The 22,807-nt window shown below is 46.2% G+C and overlaps 1 protein-coding gene across 1 annotated transcript in view; it reads left to right on the top strand.

Moving 5' to 3' along the window:
* Positions 1-4,067: 4,067 nt before the first annotated feature.
* Positions 4,068-22,807, top strand: part of LOC137649374 (uncharacterized) — a 192,865-nt gene continuing 174,125 nt past the window's right edge. Inside the window, exons 1-2 of the mRNA XM_068382357.1 lie at positions 4,068-4,259; positions 4,982-5,047. Of these exons, the coding sequence (XP_068238458.1) occupies positions 4,068-4,259; positions 4,982-5,047 (258 nt within the window). The remainder of the gene's footprint in view (positions 4,260-4,981; positions 5,048-22,807) is intronic.

The raw sequence follows: 22,807 nt of genomic DNA, 5'->3' as shown, positions 1-22,807 counted from the left end.
GGAGAAAGCTTGTCTCAGGCCTATTCCTCCTTCGGGAGGATTTCTCCCTCGTTCGTGAGAGAGAAATTATTATGCCTACACTTTTTCCCTCATGGAGCGGGGAGAAAACTGGCCTTAGGCGATATCCTCCTTCCGGGGGACTTCTCCCTCGTTCGCGAGAGAGAGTTTATTACGCCTACGCTTTTTCCCATAGAGCAGGGAGAAAGATTATTTTAGGCGATCTCCTTCGGGAGAACCCTCCTTCCGTTCGCGAGAGAAAACTTGTAGGAGTTTGCTGATCCACGATCTTCCCCCTTACGCTTATAGTTCTCTTCCAGGGGTGGAGCGAGAGCCTTGTCTTAAGCGACGTTCTCCTTCAGGAGAACAAACCTCCCCTGCAGAGGAGTTATCTTTAGATCTGGAACAGTCTCCTCCTCGGGTGGAGTCTGCTCTGCTAAATGATCCTCTCCAGAGGTTTGTAGGGTGGAAGGGTTTGTAACTCCTCTCCATCCCTGATATGTTCTCCCCCTAGTGCTGTAAGGAGACATCTTTTCAAACCTACTGCTTCTCCTCACGTTGACCCCTCGGGGTCTCGTGACGATCACCCTTTGGGCTGGCGTGATATTGAGCCTTCGGGCTCTTGTCATGTTGATCCTACGGATTCTCATGACCCAAGGAGTCCTTCGGACCTCTGTCGTGCTGGACTTTCGAGTTCACATAACTTGGAACCTTCGAGTTTCAGTCACGCTGAGTCTTCGGGCTCTCGTAACAATTAGCGCAAAGTGTACGTGTGAGCACACAATTAGCGCAAAGTGTACGTGTGAGCACACAATTAGCGCTATGCGCGCGACCATCGTCATCAAGAGTTTTACTCTTATGAAAGAGAGTCTTCCGACTCATCAACGGTCTTCGCCATTACCTCCAGACGCTCCGACTTCTATCACTCTTCCCCTTTCGATAAGAAAGATGCGAGGTGTAAGACAAAAGGTTTGTCTGCTACTCGTGTTTCCACTCCACCTGTAATAACATGCAAGGAATTAGCGCAACCTGAGGATTCCTTGGAAGAGCTGCCGTTGAAGGACTTGGAATTCTCCTATTTAAGGGCTCAAGAACTATGTGTAACATCTCAGGCCTCGGTGATTTGCATCTGTCTCCTCGACCTCGAGGCTCCAGCCTTAGACAGACTATGTTGTCCTCTCCAAACCCTAAGACCAGAATTGAACTTCCCTGGTCTGTTCACCCTGTAGGCTGTTCGAGGAGGTATTGCTGGTAGTTTTGGGAGAAACGGGTTCCCTGAAGTCTCAGGAATCCCATAAATTCCCGTTTAAGAGACAAAAACCCTTTTACAAAATCAGATGCCAACCCTTCTCCTCTGATCTTGGATCCCCTCACGACGAGGCTCACACCTGGCTAATCCTCGAAGAGACACTCTACTCTTCCAGTCTCCTTCTCAGTCACAGAAGCCTCAGTAATGGAAGTGGCTTCAATGTCCCTTCTGGAGGCTCTAACTTGGCTTGACACGTGGTCTGGTACAGTCGGCTACCTCGCGAGTCACAAGGACCTGTCAAACCAAGATTCCATGCAGTCCCTACAGGAAGTCCTAACTGCTGGGGCCAAGACAGTGGACTTCCTAACTGCTACAACAGTGACCATGTGGGGCAATTGGGTTCTCAAAAGGAGAGAATCAATAGTTCCCAGATTTTCTTTTGTACCTCAGGGAGGAAAAGCTCCTCTCAGTCTTGGCGATTAAGGGCTATCGCTCAGCCTTGAGCCTCATCTGTAGACTGAGAATGGGTTGACCTCTCGGCCCCGGAAGATATCACCTTGTTGATTTGAGGTTTTGAGGGATCTTGTCCCCCAGTTGAGATTAGACCACCACCTTGAGATGTGTCTTACGTTCCCTGAAGCCCTATGAGCCTTTAAATAGGGCCTCAGACTACTTTCGGACCCTTAAGACTGTCTTCCTCGTAGCTCTGGCCTCGGTTAAAAGGGTTAATGAGCTACATAGTTTGTCTTACGACATCACCCATTCTAGGGGACGGGGGGAAGTGTGTCTCAACGTGGTACCAGGCTTTGTGGCTAAGACTCATAATCATTCATCTATTGATAAGAGATTTTGAGAATTTTAATTTTCTAGCCTCCATAAGGTAACACAGGATACAGACCAGTTGTTACTATGCCCAGTCAGGGCGCTAAAGAAATACCTGAAGCGCACCAGACCTTTCAAACCACGTCTCCGTCATCTCTTCCTTAGTACCAACAAGGTAAAAAAGAGAACCTCTCGCAACACCATCTCTTTCTGGTTCAAGAAAGTTATTGCGAGGGCTTTTCACGGGGACCCAGAGGCAGCACAACCCAAAGCCCATCAAGTTATAGGAGTGGCTGCCTCACTGGCATTTAAGAGAAATTTCTGTCTCCCTAGTCTTAAGAGCTGGGGTCTGGAAACGCCAATCTACATTCACCGCTCACTATTTGAGTGACGTAACACATAGGTCTCTAGACACCCTTTCTATAGGGCCTATTGTGGCAAGTCAACAGGTGCTGTAGCTACCATATGCCCTTTCAGGGGACAGTAGCCATTGGCTGAGGATACTGGGTTACACTAGGTTTTAAGAAGGACATCCATCTATCTTCTTCGTTTCCTTCTCCCTCCCATCTGGGGATCCTAGTCTGTAGCCAGTTTCAGCTGGACTCACCAATGGAAATAAAGTATGAAACTCATCTGATTCCTCTCACAGGGTATAAGTTATACTCGTGGTAACGAGGTTTCCCCTCTTCAAGGTCGTGGGAATCCTAAGTATGAAGGTGTCTGAGTGGAATGTTCCTGACCCACTTCATCCTGAAACATTTCTTTCCAAGAAGCTACAAACCTTCAGTTGTGCTGAGATTATGGGGATCTACAAAGAAAGAAGTTTAATGGGAGATTTTTCCTTCAAAAAGTCTAGTCTGAAGACTATCTTCCCTGGGAATAGGGAACTCCTTGGTCACCCTAGCCTCAAGACTAAGTTTGCTATCGTAAAGATTGAGGGTTTAGAATAATCCTAGCTAGAATCCGATTGAAGGTAAACAGTAGCTACCGACTGGCGGTCCTCTACCGCTAACAGGTGGGTAACTACCTGCCTGGTCGTTAACGACCTTGTTAAGGTTTTTTTGCCGTATTTTCCAGCCCGCACCAGAATATCTCCTATAGTAAAAAATTTGGGTTTGTATGTTAGGAGAAATACAAACTCTGTTATAAGTTTGTCATTTATATTTGGTATTTTGTTCCATACATTTTACTCAGTGAGCTTACTACAGTTTTAGTTGTTTGACATCTCACCATTAATATTCAATGTCTCCTCCATGGTGGAAAGTGATGGTCCGAAACGGATGTATCTCCTTAACAGGCCATCATACTTTTCAAATACAGTTTTATGGTTCAGAAATAAAGGTGGAGATTGATACCTATGATTTTTCGGAGTAATCCGGTTAACGATTTTTGGGTTGGGGACCTTTATTTGAGGCCTCCTACCGAGTAATGAGTAATTTTCTGGTACACTTTCATCAGGACGACATGGCTCGAGCCCAAAAAAGGGATTTTGACGTAGGAAAAATCTATTTTTGGGGGAGATAGCCATGTCGTCCTTAAGGCCCACCCCTTACTGCATTTTTCCCTCCCAAATTCCTCGTAGGATGCTTCTTTTTCATAGTAGTTCTGCTGCGATGTGGAATGAAGCGCCAGGAGAAAAAGTTCCTCGGGAATCAGCAAACCCACCTACTGCTGTAGGTAGTTCTCGAAAAAGAAATTCACCATCTAATGATAAAGTGCTGCATAATAAGATAAGAATATCTCTTCCTAAAGATTTACCATTGTGTATCAACAAAAAGACATTGCCCCCCACTATCCAACCTTCATCCCCCATTACAAAGGAAAGTACTAACATCTCCCAGCCCATGTCCTTGCCTGATTTAATGGAGATTCCACTTGAAACCAAGTTATGTGGTGCACCTGTAGTGGGGAAGGTACAAAAACCTGGTAGCTTACAATCTATTAATCGGAAAAGAGAGAGACCTCCATCTCTCTCACCCCCTTCCTTAAGAAATATTTGATGACATCAAATAAATATGATGTTATGTCTGTTGATGCTTCTAATCAACCAGAAGACAATTTAAATAAATCAGAAATTCAAGTTGAGGTCCACCATCCCCCTCAACAATTAGATCAAAAGGACAAAAAGAAAATAACAAACACAAAACCGAGTTCATCAAGACCCTCTCTGATAAAACCACCGGGAAATAGTGTTAGATCAAAAATTACTAATGGGAAGACATCATCTAAAAGTTCTTCCAAAAAATAAATCATAGTTTTTTCCTCCAATTTGTAATGAAATTGTCAGGGTTTAAGGGCCAAATATGAAGAACTTAAGCTCTTAAATCACATGCATTCCCCCATAATTGTATGTCTACAGGAGAGCAAGGTTGATGCTTATATCGCATGTCCTCGCGAATATATTAGCTATAGGACACCATATGATCACCGAGTAGGGAGCCATGGTGGAAGTCTCATATACGCTTGTCGAGATGTTCCTCAAATATCTTTGTCTATCCGTACACCTCTGCAGGTACAGATTGATATAGGAAAAAAATATACAATTTGCTCTCTGTACTTGCCTCCAAATGATAACATATCGTATGATAATTTAGTAGAGGTGATTCAACAACTCCCTCAACCTTTTCTTTTACTTGGAGATTTGAATAGTAGACATTGTTTGTGGGGTGATGTTTTAGCAATCACCAAGGGCAGTATATCATTAATTGTGGAAAACGAGCATGTTGGACTCCTTAATATAGGAGAGCCCACACACTTCCATGTTCAGACAGGTACCTTGTTATGCATTGACCTTTTAATTGCAAGCTCTAACTGCCTTCTTGATTTCAATTGGAGGACATTAGATGATTGGCATACTGTACTAGTGATCATGCACCAATCATTATAAACACCAACAATGGTCCACCTTTACAGAGATCGCCACGATGGAATCTTGACAACTCGGACTGGGTTGAATTTCGTGACCTAAGTGAAATCGAGGTGAGTGCAAAGCAGTTGCAAAGTACAGGTAGTCGCCGAAGATAGGGGCCGAGAGGTTCGCCGTAAGTCGATTTCGACGTATGTCAAACTTGAAAAAGTTAGGTTTCTATAGATTTATTAAGCTGCGATATAATTCGGCAATCATCCAAGTCATATTTTATCAATATTTTCTTACTATATATCATTATTTAATTTTCTTGTTCCATAGTATATATTATGCTCAAATAAATCCTTATTGTATTCTATTTTTCAATTTGGAAACATTTTTGCAGTCAACAATTACCAACTTTTTGTTTACCTTTGGTTGAGATCAGCTGTGCTGTTGATCTGACAGTCCTGCATTGCACATACAAATGGCGTATTGTTTATATAATTACTTAATTTATTTGAAATATATTCATGATGAATATTATATACAGCACCAGTATGTTACATGATATCATAGTTTTCATATTCTTTGTTTATAGCCAATATTATTAACCACACAAATATGTTCTCTCTCTTTTTCTGTGTGTGTACGTACGTTTGTACGGCCAGTTCATTTTTACAGCTTTATACAGTATTTAAATTTTACTTTATTAATAAGCCTTCATTTTTTCCGTAACTGGAATACAAACCACGCTATTTAATAGGGGTATTACTTTCGGCGTAGCTGAAATGACGAGCCATTAAATTTTAACCAGGGTTAACTACCCATACCGCTAGTTAGCGAGGGTAGGGGAGGGTAGCTTGTTACCCCCCCCACCACCACCACTACACACACACACACACACACACACACACACACACACACACACACACACACACACACACACACACACACACACACACACACACTGTGATTGAGCTCACCTTGCTTTCGGCTCGGATGGTGAACAGACATTGACGCTCTTCATCCTCGCCGAATATTGGCAGCCATTAATGACTTTTGCTTTTTCTTTTTCTCTTTGTGTGTGTTTGTGAAGTTGACTTCTGCAACCATGCGCACCTGCCCTGGACTCTTCGGCCACCCTTGTGGAACGTTTATGTCGGCGGTGGAGACTGATTCTCACACCCTTTGTCCTGTATGCAGTGGTCAACAGTGTGATAGCGTAAATAAGTGTAACGAGTGTAGGGAGTGGTCTTCCTGCCAGTGGGAGAGGTTTGAAAAACAGCGGAAGAAGAAGTCCAAGCATGATATTTCTCCTTCGAAGGTTTCTTCGAAGGGAGAAAAACCCAAGGCCTCTTCTTCCATCTCCCGACCCTCCTCCGAAGCTCCTACTCGTTCGGCCTCTTATTAGAGACCGTCGAGTAGTAGCGTAGACCAAGTTAATGTCAGCCATCTCCGGTTTTCGAGAGATGATGTTGCTTCCCCTAGCGAAGCAGCCCCACCCCTCCCCCTGGGTGAGGCGTTGTCACTAACCCCTCTCCTACAGATTTGGTCTTCCTTGGGGCTTACGGGTCTGCCCTCCGAAGAAGTTTTGCCACAGTTCATCTGCATGGGGGCTTCTGTTAAGCAGTCATTGTCGCCGTCAGAGGTAGATCTTCTGACCCTCATTGACGTTATTGTGTCAGAGGTGTCTCATGTGGTATCATCCAACTCCAGACTCTCCAGCGGTTGCTGCTGACTTGATTTCCCCCGTTCCTGAACATCCTTCGAGGGGGAAACTAAGTTCAACGTCTGTCTCTCCTGCAAGTGTTTCTCCCCCGAGGGGGAGTTCACTTATAGAGACTCCTCTTCGGAGGTTTGCTGCGGTGTACGGTCAGCTTGCTGATCCAACGGTCCCCAGAGGGCGCATTAGTCGGAAAGCACGCCTTCCACTTCGCCTTAGAGGTCTCCCTTCACCAGGGGTGAAGAGGCGCCTCTTTGGTTCATCGTCATCGCAGCCATCCCCTACACAGGAGCCTCCGCTGCAGTCATCGATCGTTACTGCTCCTGCAACTAGTCCTGTGACTTTGGTCCTGGACCTCTCTGCTGATTGTTCGCGATCCCCTTCGGTGGATGCTCGCCCTTACAAAGGGCACATCGTCCTTCCACCCTTCAGACCTGCCGATCTGCCTTAACCGTTCCTGTCACCGGTAAAGCCCATTGTAGCTCTACCAAAGTGCGCAGATGCGCGCCATCGCCCTGCAGCTCGCCAGCCTACAGGAAATCAACGCTCACCAGCAGCTCGTCAGCATTCTACAGTGCTTCGGCGTGCCCCTTCACCTGCTTGCCCTTATAGAAGGCAGCAAGATCATGCACTTGCGCGCCAACGTTCTTCTGCGTGCCCTGTGCTCACGCGCCCACGTCTACCTGCGCACCCTGTTCTCACACGCCCAGAATCGCCCATGCGCCAGTGCACTACAGTGCGCTTGCGCTCTCCTGCGCGCCCACGATCTCCCGCGCGTCATCGCTCTCCTGCGCATCAGCGCCCACCATCTCTTGCGCGCCAGCGCCCTCCTGCTCACCAGTGCCCTCCTGCTCACCAGTGCTGTCCTACACGCCAATACTCACCTGTGCGCCACCATTCTCCTGTGCAACAGCGCTCTCCCGCCCCCATTACCTCCTGCGTGGCAGCGCTCTCCTGCGCGCATATTCTCTACTGCGCACCAACACTCTCCCGCGCGCCAGTACTCACCTGCGTGTCAAGAAATGCCTGCCCACCATTATTCTCCTGCGCGCACCAACACTGCAGGTGAAACAGTTAGTGTAATCCAGTGCTCACCTGTGCGGCAGCACTCACCTGCGTGCCGGCGCGCCAATTCTGTAATAAGCGCCCACGCACGTGCCAATATTCTCTTACGCACGCACGCCAATATTCTCCTACGCACGCACGCCAATATTCTCCTACGCACGCGCGCCAATATTCTCCCGCGCACGAGCGCCAACAGGCATGGGCACAGGATCTACACCCGGCAAGGTCACCATCACCTCATTTCCCTCCCCGCAAATGCATTCCAGCGGGTCCTGCGGGAGAAGGGAAACAGGCACAAGCAGAGGGGTTCAGGATCCCTAAACTGCCTTCTAATGCGGACCCACCTATTACAGTGTCTCCTCGTAGGCAAACCTTCGGTCCCTTTCCCTTCAGGGGATCTGTCTGACAGTGCATCAGTCAGTCAGCAACCTTGGTTCAGTACCTTAGTCAGAGCTGTAACACAGGCATTCAAGCCTGCCCTGTCCGACCGCTCGTCAGAGCAACCTATAGCTCAGGACTCAAGACGGAACCATGGTTTCCTCTACCCCTTTGAAGAGGAAAAGAGGATTTTCCGACGTGGTCACTTCCCCGAGGGTGGAGCTGACTCCACGTAGACCATCAAGGCTAGTCCCTCCAGTATCTCCCCTGGGATACTTTCCCTCCCTGTCTGATGAAGACCATCCTTCACCAAGGGAATCACGCAAGAAGAGGCACTCCTCCATCCCACCATTGGAGTAAACCTCCCTTCACGCAAAGGGTTCCCCTCAATCTGAGACCAGGAGGGACATGACACTCAGATCTTCGATGTTGGAGTTTTACCTTTCTCGGAAGGAGTCCAAAGACTCCAAGACTCTACCAAAGTCCTCCACCAGGACTAGAACGGAGACAGCCAGCCACTCAAGGAATGTCCGTGACTCACCCCAAGAAGAGCTCTTGGGGACATAAGGAGACCAGCAAGAATCAGAGCATGCATTCTGGCAGGTTCTGACTCTGAGGGTTCTTAATGGATTTTCCGACCCAGAGATACCCTCTCGGGAGGGCAAACACATGGTCCTAGACTGCATCTTTGGCACCCAGAAACCCTCAAAGACCAGTGCAGCCCTGCCCTGGTCTCAGGGGTTGAAGAGTGCAGCCCTGCCCTGGTCTCAGGGGTTGAAGAGTACCAGGGACAAGATCACCCAACAGCTCTCCGAGTTTGCCTCCTCCAACCGTGCTGGCTCAACAAACAAGCTTCTCCCACCTCCTCGCATACAGCAAAGGAGGTACTTTGAGATCCTGGAGGAGCCCTGTTCAGCTCTTCCACTTCACCACTCTCTGGAAGAGCTAACCAGGGGAGTCCCTTTTGAGAGACTCTCCAGCAGGCAGGTCTCTTTCTCGGCGGCCGAAGTCCTTAACCAGGAAAAGGTCACTAAGTATGCGATGCAAGCTACTTCGTGGTTGAACATCCTGGTTAGGGACCTGGTATCCTGATACGATGCGAGGATTTTTCCAAGGAGCGTACCAGAAAGGCAATGGAGACCTTTGTACTCTCAGGCATTCGCACGATCGAGTTTCTTGCCCACCAAGTTTCGAACTTGTGGGCAAACACTATCTTGAAACGTTGAGATGCAGTGTCTGAGAGGTTCCACCAACAGGTCCCCAGCATTGAGATAAATAGGCTCAGACATTCTTCCCTAGAGGAGCCTCACCTGTTTGAGCCTAAAGATGAGGAACTTGCTGCTGAGAGGTGGAGGAAGTCTCATCGAGACTCCCTCCTCCATAGGTCTTTGACATTCAAGCCCTATAAACCTCCAGCACCTCAGCAGTCCCGCCCAACCAAGACAGTGATGACGAAACCATCAGCGAAGACAACGGTGTCTATTAAGCAAAAAGTCCTCCAGGGGAGGAAAGAATCTTAGAGGGAGCGGCCGAGGCCACAAACGCTAGGATAGGCACTCCCCCTGCACTTCCACCAGTGGGGGGGATGCCTACAAAGTTGCTCAGACAGGTGGAAGCAACTCAGGGCCAATTCCTGGACAATCTCTGTGATCCTTCTAGGATATTGCGTCCCGTTCATAACATCTCTCCCTCCCCTGACCCGGAATCCAGTGTCAATAGACTCCCTAGCCATGGGATCGGACAAGGGGGCAGGCCCTTCGGGCAGAAGTCCAGATCCTGTTGAAGAAGGGTGCTCTCCAAGAGGTCCTCGATGGGTCCCCAGGCTTCTTCAGTCGACTCTTTCTTGTAAGAAAAGCGTCTGGAGGCTGGAGACCAGTCATCGACCTCTCAGCCCTGAACAAGTTTGTCAAACAAACTCCGCTCAGCACGGAGACGGCAGACATGGTCAGACTAGCAGTAAGACCTCAGGACTTCATGTGTATACTGGACCTAAAGGACTCATACTTCCAGATCCCAGTCCATCCGTCTTCAAGGAAGTACTTAAGATTCAGCCAAGACAACAGAAAGTACCAGTTCAAGGTGTTCAAGGTGCTGGGCTTTGGTCTTTCCACAGCATCTCAAGTTTTCACCAGAGTGTTTGCCCTAGTGTCATCTTTGGCACACACGATTGGCATCTGTCTTCTCCGTTGTCTGGACGACTGGCTTATCCTAGCAGACTCGGTGGCAACCCTTCTTCAATACCGAGACAAACTTCTGAGACTTTGTCAGGATCTGGGGATCATGGTAAATCTCGAGAAGTCTTCTCTGCTTCCTACACAGAGACTGGTATGCTTAGGCATGATTATAGACACCAATTTCCACAAAGCCTTCCCATCAAACGACAGGATAACAAGGCTGAGGAAGGTCGCAAGACCCTTTCTCAGACGAGAAGAACTTCCAGTCCAAACGTGGCTACGTCTCCTCTGTCACCTTTCATCTCTGGCCCGTGTAGTTCCCAATGGTCACCTCAAGATGAGATCTCTCCAGGGGCAACTCAAGTCCCGGTGGAATCAGACTCGCGATTCCCCGGACATCCGGATCCCCATGGGATCAACAAAACTGACAGACCTCCAGTGGTGGGTGGCAGACGAGAACCAACAAAAGCGAGTGGATCTCCTCGTCCTCCCCCCAGATTTGATGCTTTTCTCAGACGCTTCAAAAAAAGGGTAGGGGGGGCCCACTTGCTGCACCACACGACCTCAGGCCTCTGGTCAGAGTCAGAAGAGTACCTCCACATAAATCTCTTAGAGATGAAGGCCGTCTTTCTGGCCCTTCAACAGTTCCTGGTGGGCACTCAGTGGTCGTGATGAGCGACAACACCACAGTAGTGGCTTACTGTATATTAACAGGCAAGGAGGTACTTTTTTGCAGCAGCTATCCCATCTAGCAATAGAGATACTGAGATGGGCCAAAATCCACTCGATACTACTATCAGCACACTTCATTCCGGGCAAAAGGAATGTGCTCGCTGACAACCTGAGCAGAGCATCTCAGATAGTGAGTACCGAGTGGTCTTTGGATCATCTAGTAGCTAACAAAGTCCTGACTTTGTGGGGTTCTTCGACTGTGAACCTCTTAGCAATGGCCCTGAACTTCAGGCTCCCGCTGTATTGTTCCCCAGTCGACTCCAAGGCTCTCTGGCAAGATGTATTCCAACAACGGTGGGACAACATCGATGTTTATGCCTTTCCCCTGTTCTGTCTGATGAGGAGGGCACTCAACAAGACCAGAACATTGGTCAATCTTTCAATGACCGTCATAGCTCCGCTATGGCATCACGCAGAATAGTTTCCAGACCTTCTGCAGCTCCTAATGGAGCAACCAAGAGAACTCCCTCCACGACACAATCTACTCAAACAACCACATGCCAACATATTCGCTACGACTTCACGCCTAGAGACTATCCAGCATCTCCTTTTAGAGAGGATTTTCGCAAAAAGTTGCAACTAGGATGTCTGGATACCTGCATAAGTCATCAGCAGCAGTCTACCAGGCAAAGTGGAAAGTCTTCTTTGGTTGGTGTTGTGGAAGGGGTATCTCTCCTCGTGTATTTGCATGAAGAAATGCACCTGTCAGTCTCAGCAGTAAAAGGGCTATTGCTCAGCCTTAAGCCTTGCCTTCAGACTGAAAGGAATGGACATTTCTTCATTGTTAGAACTTTCCTTACTCATTCGGAGTTATGAACTTACCTGCCCCCAATTAGAAGTGAGACCTCCCCCCATGGATCGTGGTTGAGTTCTCAGGTCTTTTAAGAGACCTCCCTATGAACCTTTACGCCAGGCAACCGATCGCCACCTAACTTGGAAGACGGTGTCCCTGCTAGGTTTGGCTTCGGCCAAACATAGAGTCAGTGAACTTCATGGTCTCTCATTCGTCATCGCCCATTCAAGGGGGTGGGTAGAGGTAATGTTCAGCTTTGTCCCTGAGTTTATTGCTAAGACTCAGAACCCGGGAGTAGGGGATCCACGATTCGTCTCCTTCCAGATTTCTAGGCTCCGTACTGTAACAGATGACCCAGACCATCTGTTACTATGCCCAGTGTTGAGTTTGAGGCTGTATCTTGAGAGAACAGCTGCAGCCCATCCCCGTATGCCTGCACTATTCGTCAGTACAGGAAGGACCAAGAGGAGGGTCACCAAGAACACCGTATCAGCATGAATTCGCAAGGTCATAGACCATGCATTGAATCCAAACCCTCCTCATTCACGTCGCCCCAGAGCTCATGATGTCAGGGGCGTGATTACGTCCCTGGCATTCAAGAGAAACTTCTCAGTGACGCAGGTTCTTCAAGCTGGGGTGTGGAATCATCAGACCACATTCACATCCCACTAACTGCAAGACGTGACCCACAGGAGACTCGATACGTTCTCTATCGGTCCTGTGGTGGCTGCACAACAGCTGGTTTAAAACCTCATGCTCCTTATTGGACAAGTAGCAGAAGGTTGAGGGCATTGTTACCCGGTTTGAGTCTGCGTGGATGAAAAGGTTTGAGTGGCCTTTATTCTTTTCTTCATTCTCCCCTCTCTTGGGGAAAGCAGCATCGTGAGTTCTCTACACAGCTGACCTCAAACCACTGCAGGTAAACTATGCTCCCTTGTGTACCTAGTTTTAAAACTAATACTGTTGCGTCCCCATAACCTGACGAGGTGGTATTGGGAAAGTCCTAGTTACACAGTTTTTTATTCTAAAGAACTCGGAATAACTTTACCTGGACAGTCACACTTCTATATACCTCAACACACAGCTTGCGTAGGCCGCAAACCTTGCAGGGACTCCTTATCTTTGAGTACTGACACACTCAGATAAGGAGCCCCTGGGTAAAGCCAAAGCCAGATTGGCTGGGACGTCCACCCTACCTAATGGGTGTTACCCCTATTAAATAGCGTGGTTTGTATTCAAGTTACGGAACAAATGGCAAATTCGTAGATAATTTGTATTTTCCCTAACTTTACAAACCTTAGCTATTTAAGCAAACTTACCCGCCAGCCCTATCCTCCTTGAAGTCCTACCTCTAAGCAAAGTGAGCTCAATCACAGGTGTGTGAGGGGAAGCCGGTAGCAAGCTACCCTCCCCTACCACCGCTAACTAGCGTTATGGATAGTTAACCCTCGTTAAGATTTAATGGCTCGTCATTTCAGCTACGCCGAAAGTAATACCCTTGTTAAATAGCTAAGGTTTGTATAGTTAGGAAAAATACAAATTATCTACGAATTTGTCATATTTCACTTGAAATTATTGTGTTTAATGGTGGTTTATTAATGCATGTTTATGTGCTATTTTTCAATTTTGGGAGCATTTCAATATTAAACAATTACTTTGGTTTTACTCTCGGTAGCCATCAGCTGATTATGCACACATAGCATTGTTTATGCAATTTTCTTATTCGAAATATCTTCATAATTATTATTACATAAGCATTAGTTATCATATAAATATGTTCTCTCTCTCTCTCTCTCTCTCTCTCTCTCTCTCTCTCTCTCTCTCTCTCTCTCTCTCTCTCTCTCTCTCTCTTTCCATATTTTGATTTTTAATTCCCTGCTAAATGTTCACATTTCTTTGAACATTATTAGAAAATCTTTGTATCATTACTCGATGTTTGGATTAAGTAACACATCAAAAGGAAGTCACTTGATTTGCCATTCGCCCTCTGCAAGAAATATGACGTCATCAGACTGTTTATCTTAAATTTATGGTAAGTAGTGCTATTCTCATAACTACGAATACAGACCACTGATACTCTTGATATCGTTACTGGGTGTTTCGATGATTGGAATACTGTAATAAGATTACTCTGTTACACGATGAAAGGAAATACGTTGGTTTGCCAGCTCGCCTTCTGCCAGAAATATGACGTCACAAGACACGTGACGTAAACTCGACAAAGAAAGACTTGCAAAGTATGTGAATACATTTTCTTTTTTCTTGCAAGAAGTGAAAGAAAATACTAACTGACCAAGCAAAAGTATTTAATTTTTATAATGTAAAAGGAAATATATTATTTTTGGGCTCAGGCCATGTCGTCCTGATGGAAGGTTCCTTTAAGTAGCTTCCTAGGGTATATTTGACTACAGTGATATTCCCAGAGAATTTAACTTAAGGTCTCCAGAATTCTAACTCCTGGCGCGAATATCCTTAAAGTTTCCTTTTAGGATATTGCATAATATCAGGGGACGTATTCTTGACACGCCACATAGCAATCTACACCCCGCATAGCGTTTACGCTTCGAGGGGGAAAAGTGGCAAAATAAAAGAGGAGCCGTTAATAAGGCTCCCTTCCTCCGTTACTGTTTGAGTACTCAGATGGCGCCACAATCGCCGCCATCTTTATTCCTTTTTCTGTAGCGATCTCGCTCGGTGGTTTTCCCAGTGCTCTCTCGTTATCAGGATTTATTATGCAATCTCCAGCTTCTGCCTCTGGAAAGTTGAGTATTTGATTCTTATGCTGTATGAATTTAGCTCTTGCAGTAAAGTAAAAAATTGAATCAAATTAAACTAATTTTTTGGTAGAGCTATTGCCTGAACCAGAGACGTTTTCGGCGCTGTCATTCATAACGCATGAGTTATTTAGTTAGCCAGGACGACTTTCCTGGTATAATAGCTTAAATAAATAAATTTAGCTATTTAGTCTTCATTGCCTGGAATTAATTGTATTATGCCGATAGTATTCACATTAATTTTGGCGATTTAGGTAGCCGATCTTGTTTAGGCTAGGCTTCCTAGCCTAGGCGTTCTAGTTTACTTTCTTGCATGATATAATAAGTGTTCCTGATGTTATTGGAATTAAATTAAGATATTAGGCAATTTATACATGTAAGATATATCGATTGCACATAAATTTTTCCTCTTCCAAGATAGTATACGAGAGAGCTTCGATGAGTTAGATAGTCGATCTCACTGTCACTAGGCTAGTAGCCTAGGGGCTTTAGTATACTTTCATACAATCTCCCCGGTTACCTTCATGTATAGGGTAATCCCTCCTTCCCATTGAGTGTAGCCTAAGGCTATAATCCTAGTTAATCTTGCCTCGAGTTGTCATTCAGGCAGGACTAGGCTAGGGTTTTTTCTGCCCCTTCCCCTAGCTACAGATGGTAAGCTTTGGGTTTAGGTCAGAGCCTCAGAGTACATGTCGTGTGCCGGCAGCTGGTCGGCAGGGTGAATAGATTCCCCTGTCGTGTTTTGTTGTCAGCATAGGAGGCTTAGCCTCCCTAGACTGCACTTGAAGGGGTCATGTGATTTCCCCCTTCTCCCTGTGGTTTAGCCGACTAGTCCTGTGCTTGCAGACCCTAGGCTGAAGAATAGATATTATTCTGCTGCCTAGGATGGCGTCGGCACTGGAACTCTGTTTCTCTCTGATTAAGGGTGGCCGCTAGATGACTGCCGGCCCCCTTACTGTATTGGCAGACCCTAGGCTGGGGAATAAATTCTCCGCCTGCCTAGGATGGCGCCGATACTGAAACGGAGCTTTCTTAAGGTGTGGTAGGACTGGCATACCACCGGCTCCTCTCACACCTTATACAGGACCCTCTTTCCCTCCCCCCATATATATATATATATATATATATATATATATATATATATATATATATATATATATATATATATATATATATATATATATATATGTATGTACTCTATATATATATATATACATATATATATATATATATATATATATATATATATATATATATATATATATATATATATATATATATATATATATATATATATATATATATATATATATATATATATATATATATATATATATATATATATATATATATATATATATATATATATATATACATATATGTATATATATACATATATATATATATATATATATATATATATATATATATATATATATATATATATATATATATATATATATATATATATATATATATATATATATATATATATATATATATATATATATATACACATATATGTATATATATACATATATATATATATATATATATATATATATATATATATATATATATATATATATATATATATATATATATATATTTATATATATATATATGTATACATATATATATATATATATATATATATATATATATATATATATATATATATATATATATATATATATATATATATATATATATATATATATATACACACACACACACACACATATATATATATATATATATATATATATATATATATATATATATATATATATATATATATATATATATATATATATCTATTATATATATATGCATGTATATATATATATATATATATATATATATATATATATATATATATATATATATATATATATATATATATAATATACATATATAACGGATTTTGAGCGAAGCGAAAAATCTATTTTTGGGTGAGATAGCCATGGCGTCCTGATGGAAGGTTCCTTTTTGGTAGCTTCCTTGGGTATATAACTACTAAATATTCCCAGAGAATTTAACCACAGGTTATCTCAGAATTCTAACTTCTGGAGCGAGTATCCTAAAGGTTTCCCTTTAAGACATCGTATATCAACAGGGGACGCATGTATTAACGCGCCACATAGCTATCTACACCCTACATAGAGTTAACACTTCGATGTGTAGGGGCGGAGAATAGCTGGGGAGCCGTTCCACAGCTAATCTCGTTCGTGGCTACTTTTGGTACTCGAGACGTAAGCAAACGGGTGAAATTGCTAAATGACGTCACGTCCGTCCTCATCCTGAAGCCAGTTGCTTGCCGATCACCATGATACAGCAGAGCAGGGTGGGACCTGAAAAACTGGACGAAGTAGCAGGGAGGGTCCATCAGGACGCCATGGCTATTTCTCTTCGCTCAAAATCCGTTTTTTGGGCTCAAGCCATGGCGTCCTGATGGAAGAATACCAGAGAATCAATGTATCGTGGTAGATTTTCCCCTTTTAGTGTAAGTGCCGAGGGCTTTGAACAGGTTAGCATAGTAATCTTAATAGAAGAACCGTAGGGAAGAGAGCTTCCTGCCCCCCTGGCAGTGAAGTCCCCACGGGCCATGCCAAAGAACAAAGTGGTCATCGAAGGGCTACTCACCTTGCCGGGAGAACATGAAGAACTTGGAGACAAGACTGAATGGTTGGCATTCATATAGGAACATTCTCAAGGGCAGACAAGTGGTGGTTAGGCACTGTATGTTAATAGAGAATCGTCTGGTCTCTAAGATATGAAGTAAGTAAGTATTCGTGTAGGAATATTACATTGCACAGGTGAGTATATAATAAGGGTTGAAACCTTAGTAATCTTCATCAAATATAAGAGGAAGGGGATAATAAAACTATGACAGACGTGTATTTCATAGTATAAGTAGGAGCGGATTGAGACGCACAAGTAATAAAATAGAAATTTCATTTCACAATTGCAGAATATATTAATGAAATGCAATAAATATGTAAAAGTAATTTACACAAATTATAATGTACATAGTAATGAAAGACGTGCTCTTGAATCTGAAAGAGAATTTCAAAATTATTAGTAGGCACTCGTTCCAGAGGAACGTCAGTCTTTAAAATTAAAACACATCATGCTCTAGGCATGCGGCACTCGTGTGACGACTATGACATTTCACCTGGGAAAAGAACAGTATATGAAAAACACTAAGAGTCTTTGAAATCACTACGTATCACTTTAAGGTCAACATAGGCACCCGTAGAGTTAGAGTCCCAAGTAACTCGTTGTTCTATGCAGAGTTAGGTGCAGGTTTCATAACACTACCTGCGGCTACCACAAAATGTTTGACTTCATGCACTTGTTTCGCATAATGTTTGAAGAAAACACGCAAAGATTTCCAGCCTGTGAAACTCTTAAGGCTTTCGAAATCCATACTCTGAAAGAAATTCAGAGACGATGCAACTTTTCTAGGATCGTGACCGGCGGGTGTACTGTCAGGATCCGCTCTGCGAATGAAGTAGGTGATTTTCGCTCTTAGTTGTTTCAGTGACAGGTTGCTGCCCGATGTTTCTCCTTTGAAGAGTTGGCCTCCACCAAAGTCTGAAGTTCTGCGAAGATAGACCTTGAGGCTCTCTACTGGACATAGAGAAGCATCTTCTTTCAGGGGGCATATTCTCCAAGGGCCCCATCTTTTGGTGGGTAATTCGTTTTTGGCGAGAAACGTCGGATCCGGGAAGAGGGTAAGGTCGCCTGAGTCTGTAAACAGGATATGACCCTCATCCCTTGATAATGCCACTATTTCGCTGACTCGGGCTCCTGAGGCAAGAGCAAAAAGAAATATAACTTTTTGAGTCAGATCCTTGAGAGGGCACGAATCATTGTCCAAGTTGGAGGCAAAATGGAGCACCTTGTCCAGAGAATAAAGAAGGACATGCAAAAATCAATGGTGATTTCCGTAGGATTTTTTGCCTTGACGAATGAGACCCATTTTCTCCAGGCTGATTCGTATTGCCGTCTTGTGGATTCGGTCTTGTATTCCTCGAGGAAGTCTAGACTTTTCTTCGAGATCCCAAACCTCTTCTTCGCGGCTAGGGAGAGAAAATCATGAGATGAAGGTCCTTGATTTTCGATGATGAAGCGAAGACAGTCGACTTCTGTACTTGCTGGGAGAGAACTGGGCCCGGGAGAGGGATCAGCGTGGGCTGCAGCTCCTGGACCAGGGGGTACCAATTGCTCCGGGGCCACTTGGGAGCCACTAGGGCCGCTGTCCCTTTGAAGGTTCTCAGCTTGGAGAGGACTTTCAGCAGAAGGTTGGTGGGAGGGAACAGGTAGATCTTGGACCATCTGTTCCAGTCCAGTGACATGGCGTCCACTGCTTCTGCCTTGGGGTCCTCGTACGGGGCCACATATCGAGGAAGTTGATTGTTGTCGCTCGTTGCAAAGAGATCGATCTGAAGTTCTGGGACTTGGTGAGAGATGAAGGAGAATGATCTTGCGTCTAGAGACCATTCCGACTCTATCGGGCTTGTCCGAGATAGAGCGTCCGCCGTCACGTTGCGGAATCCTTGTAGGTGAACTGCAGACAGGTGCCATTTCTTCTTCTCTGCCAGACGGAAGATTGTCAGAAGCACCTGATTTATCTGGGGCGATCTTGAGCCTTGGCGATTGAGACATCGAACTACCACCGAGTTGTCTAGGGTTAGACGAATATGGATCGAGGGAGGCGGGGAGAGTTTCTTCAGCGTTAGAAGGACCGCCATGGCCTCCAAGATGTTGATGTGAAACGTCTTGAATAGGGGAGACCATGTGCCTTGAGCCTGTTTTTGGTGGGAGTGACCTCCCAACCCTCCAGCGAAGCGTCCGTGTGGATGTTGAGTGATGGAGGTGGGTGTTGAAGAGGGATGGACCTTTTCAGGGCCTTTGCTTCCGACCACGGCTTGAGGAGCAGCCGAAGTCTGTTTGGGAGCCGTCTCTTGAGGTCTCTTCGAGCGATGGATGCAGAACGTCTCCAGACTCCCGCGGTATCCTTTAGCTGTGCACGTAGCACTGGGTTTGTCACTGAGGCGAACTGTAGAGAGCCTAGAACTCGTTCCTGCTGACGTCTTGAGATCCGTTTGGATTTCAGCAGTCGCTTGACAGACCCTGCTATTTCCTTCCTTTTCTTCTGGGGGATGGAAAGGCGGTGTGACTGAAGGTTCCACTGGATTCCTAACCATTGGAACTTCTGAGCTGGAGAGAGGCGAGATTTCTTCGCGTTTATCTTGAATCCCAGGTGTTTTAGGAACTGGGTGACTTTGCTGCAGGATTTTAAACAATCCTCGGGCGATGGAGCCCAGACTAGCCAGTCGTCGAGGTAGGCCATCACCTGGACGTCTCGGAGGCGGAGCTGTTGTACTATGGCGTCTGCCAGCTTTGTGAAGATCCGAGGGGCCACGTTGAGGCCGAAGGGCATGGCCCTGAAGGCGTAGCTTTTCCTTTGGAGTCGAAATCCTGGGTAGGAGGAAGCGTGTTGGTTCATTGGAACGTGCCAGTAGGCATCCGCCAGGTCTATGGAGACCGTGTAAGAACCTCAAGGCAGAAGGGTCCTTATCTGTTGAAGAGTCAGCATCTTGAACTTGTTGTTCGCTATGAACTTGTTGAGGGGGGATAAGTCTAGAATGACTCTGAGCTTGTCGGAGTCCTTCTTGGGGACGCAAAACAGTCTCCCTTGGAACCTGGTTGACTTTACCCTCCTTATCACCTTCTTGTTCAAGAGATCTAGGACATATTCTTCCAGAAGGGGGGTTGATTGTTGGAAGAATTGCTGGAAGGTTGGGGGTGGTTGAGTCCAACTCCAGCCTAGACCCTTCTTGACGATGCTGTGTGCCCAGGGATCGAAGGTCCAACGATCCTGGAATTGGCGGAGTCTTCCTCCCACCGGAAGCACTTCATTGCTTCTGGTGTCCCGAGGGTTTACTGCCTCGGCCGCTAGCTCCCCTTCCTCCTCTGCCTTTGGAGGGACGGCGAGATGCGTCTCTGCCTGCACCTCTGCTTGAGCCTCTACCTTTGGGACGAAAGGTAGTCATCTGTTGCTCGAAGGCAGGGGTGAAAACCGGTGACTGGGACAAGACCGGTTGGGTGACCAGCTGAAAGGTTTGCTGTGGCCACTTGGGGAGTAGCGGGGTCCCGGAAACTGCCGTCTCTGTTGACGTTGCTGGGGTTTTGGCTTGGAGGATTTCCTCTTAGGTTGAGGGCCATCGTCCTGAGAGGATTTCCTCTTATTTGACATGCCCCACTTGTGGAGAAGGTTCCTGTTCTCCGTGGCGGCCTTGTCGGTGATCTCTTTCACAAGATCAGAGGGAAAGAGGAGCTTACCCCAGATGTTGGAGGAAATCAGCCTCCGGGGTTCGTGTCTCACTGTGGCACTTGAGAACACAAATTCACGACAGGCTCTCCGAGCCTTCATGAAGCTGTACAAGTCCTTAACTACAGTCGCCAGATGCGTTTTGGCGAGCACCATCTAGTGGTCGGGGACTCTAGTGTCACCGGCCATGACGTCAAGCTGTACCTGGAGGGACATGGATGCGGCGAGCCTTTCCTTCGTGTCTTGTTCCCGACGAAGGAGATGGTCATTAATTTTCGGGAGGTCTTCGTTAAACTGACGTCCAGCAACGTCAGGATCTAGTTTTCCCACCACGAAGGTATGCTGGATATCCTTCCAGTGTCGAACATCGGGGGGAGTCACCAGGGAGAAGGGTCTGCACTCCTCCAGTGCAGGGCAAGGTTTCCCTTCTTCCACTGCCTTGTGTACCGCAGCGAAGGCTTTTTCCATGAAGGGGAGGATCGCATCATCAGGTGCGACGTAGGTAGGGTGCTTCTTGCTCAGTGCCGGAAGCTTTGAGCAGGTAAAACCCCTACTTTTAAAAGCGTTGGCCAGCATAGCCTGGGCCTTCGGGAGATCGAACACTATCACCTCCTTAGGTTCGGTCTCTTCTTTAGAGGCAGGTTCTGATCGAAGCCGGACGTAACAGTCCGGATAAGCCTCAAAACTCGGGAAGAACTCCACTTCTTCCAGGGCAACCAAGCCGACCTTCTCACTGACGAAGATCCTGCCCGTTGCGATGGGCATATGCTCAGCATACCTCCAGGGGTTGGCGTGCGAGCATGCCGGGAGGTCCTTAACCGAAATCCTTTTCGGCTCCTTGGAACTTCCCATGGTCCTGATGTACTCATGTGTCTCACGGAGTTTCTTGTCCATAAGGGCTTCAAGCATACGGAACATCTCCTGGGCGGTTGGGATGGGGTCCGGGGTGGCGGAGGTAGGCGGGAGAGATACTTCCGTCGGTGTAGGAGTTGGGGCGGTGGTGGAAGGCGGAGCGACCTCCTGCTCCGACTCGGCGTATTCCACTTGGTCCTTCTCATAGTCCAATTCTTCGGCCATGAGGTTCCTCTCCGTTGTCTCCGACACCTCCGACATACGCTCCGCGTTGTCGGTATCCAGGCGACACTCGTGCATGGACTGGGCCATGACAACATCGGGTTCCACCGTGATCTGGACGGTGGGGATCTGATCCTTGGGGACCACAGAGTCTGGGGATGCCTTTGGGAACAGTAAGGCCCTCAAGTCTTCAGTGGCAAGGTACGGTCCAGTGGCGTTCTTCTGGAAGCCACGCACCCATTTGCGCAGCTTCTCTCGAGAAGCGTCCCTAACCTCCGCTGAGGGAGGGTTATTGAACGCCTCGACCAGGCGTTCCTGGCAGACCGTACAGTTCTGCGGGTCCCAGAACTTCAGATCACCTCTCTTGTTGGCACAAGGGGCGTGAGTCCTACACGCCGTGTGTGCCCATAAAAGTGCGGGGCGCTTCACTGCACAGAAGCCGTGGTCGCACTTCACGTGCTCCTCCTGTAAGAGAAAGAGAACATGAGTATGGGGGAGTCATAAAAAAATGACTTCTCTTCTAAAGTTAAATATTAAATGATTAATCTTTAACATAATATTAAGTGTGATGATCAGAGAATGGGCGGAAAAGAAGGAGATAGACACATACTCCGCGTAACCCGCCCGGCTGGTTACCGTAACCTTATCCATAGACAATTTGTTGTTACTGAGGGCACAGCATGGTTACTAATGGAACGGTAAGATAATACCTATCTATTTATGTAATCAAACCATCTGGTTGCGATGTAGGGCTATCAGCATGAGATGATAGCTAGTAGAAGGGGTGCAAGTCGCTTTGACGCTCCGGAAGGCTCCGGCAGACCGGCGGCACGCC

This window comes from Palaemon carinicauda, chromosome 11, assembly GCF_036898095.1.
Source record: "Palaemon carinicauda isolate YSFRI2023 chromosome 11, ASM3689809v2, whole genome shotgun sequence".
In the NCBI taxonomy this organism is placed as follows: domain Eukaryota; kingdom Metazoa; phylum Arthropoda; class Malacostraca; order Decapoda; family Palaemonidae; genus Palaemon; species Palaemon carinicauda.
The sequence above is the reverse complement of the archived record's forward strand: the minus strand, read 5'-3'. Positions and strand labels throughout refer to the sequence as shown.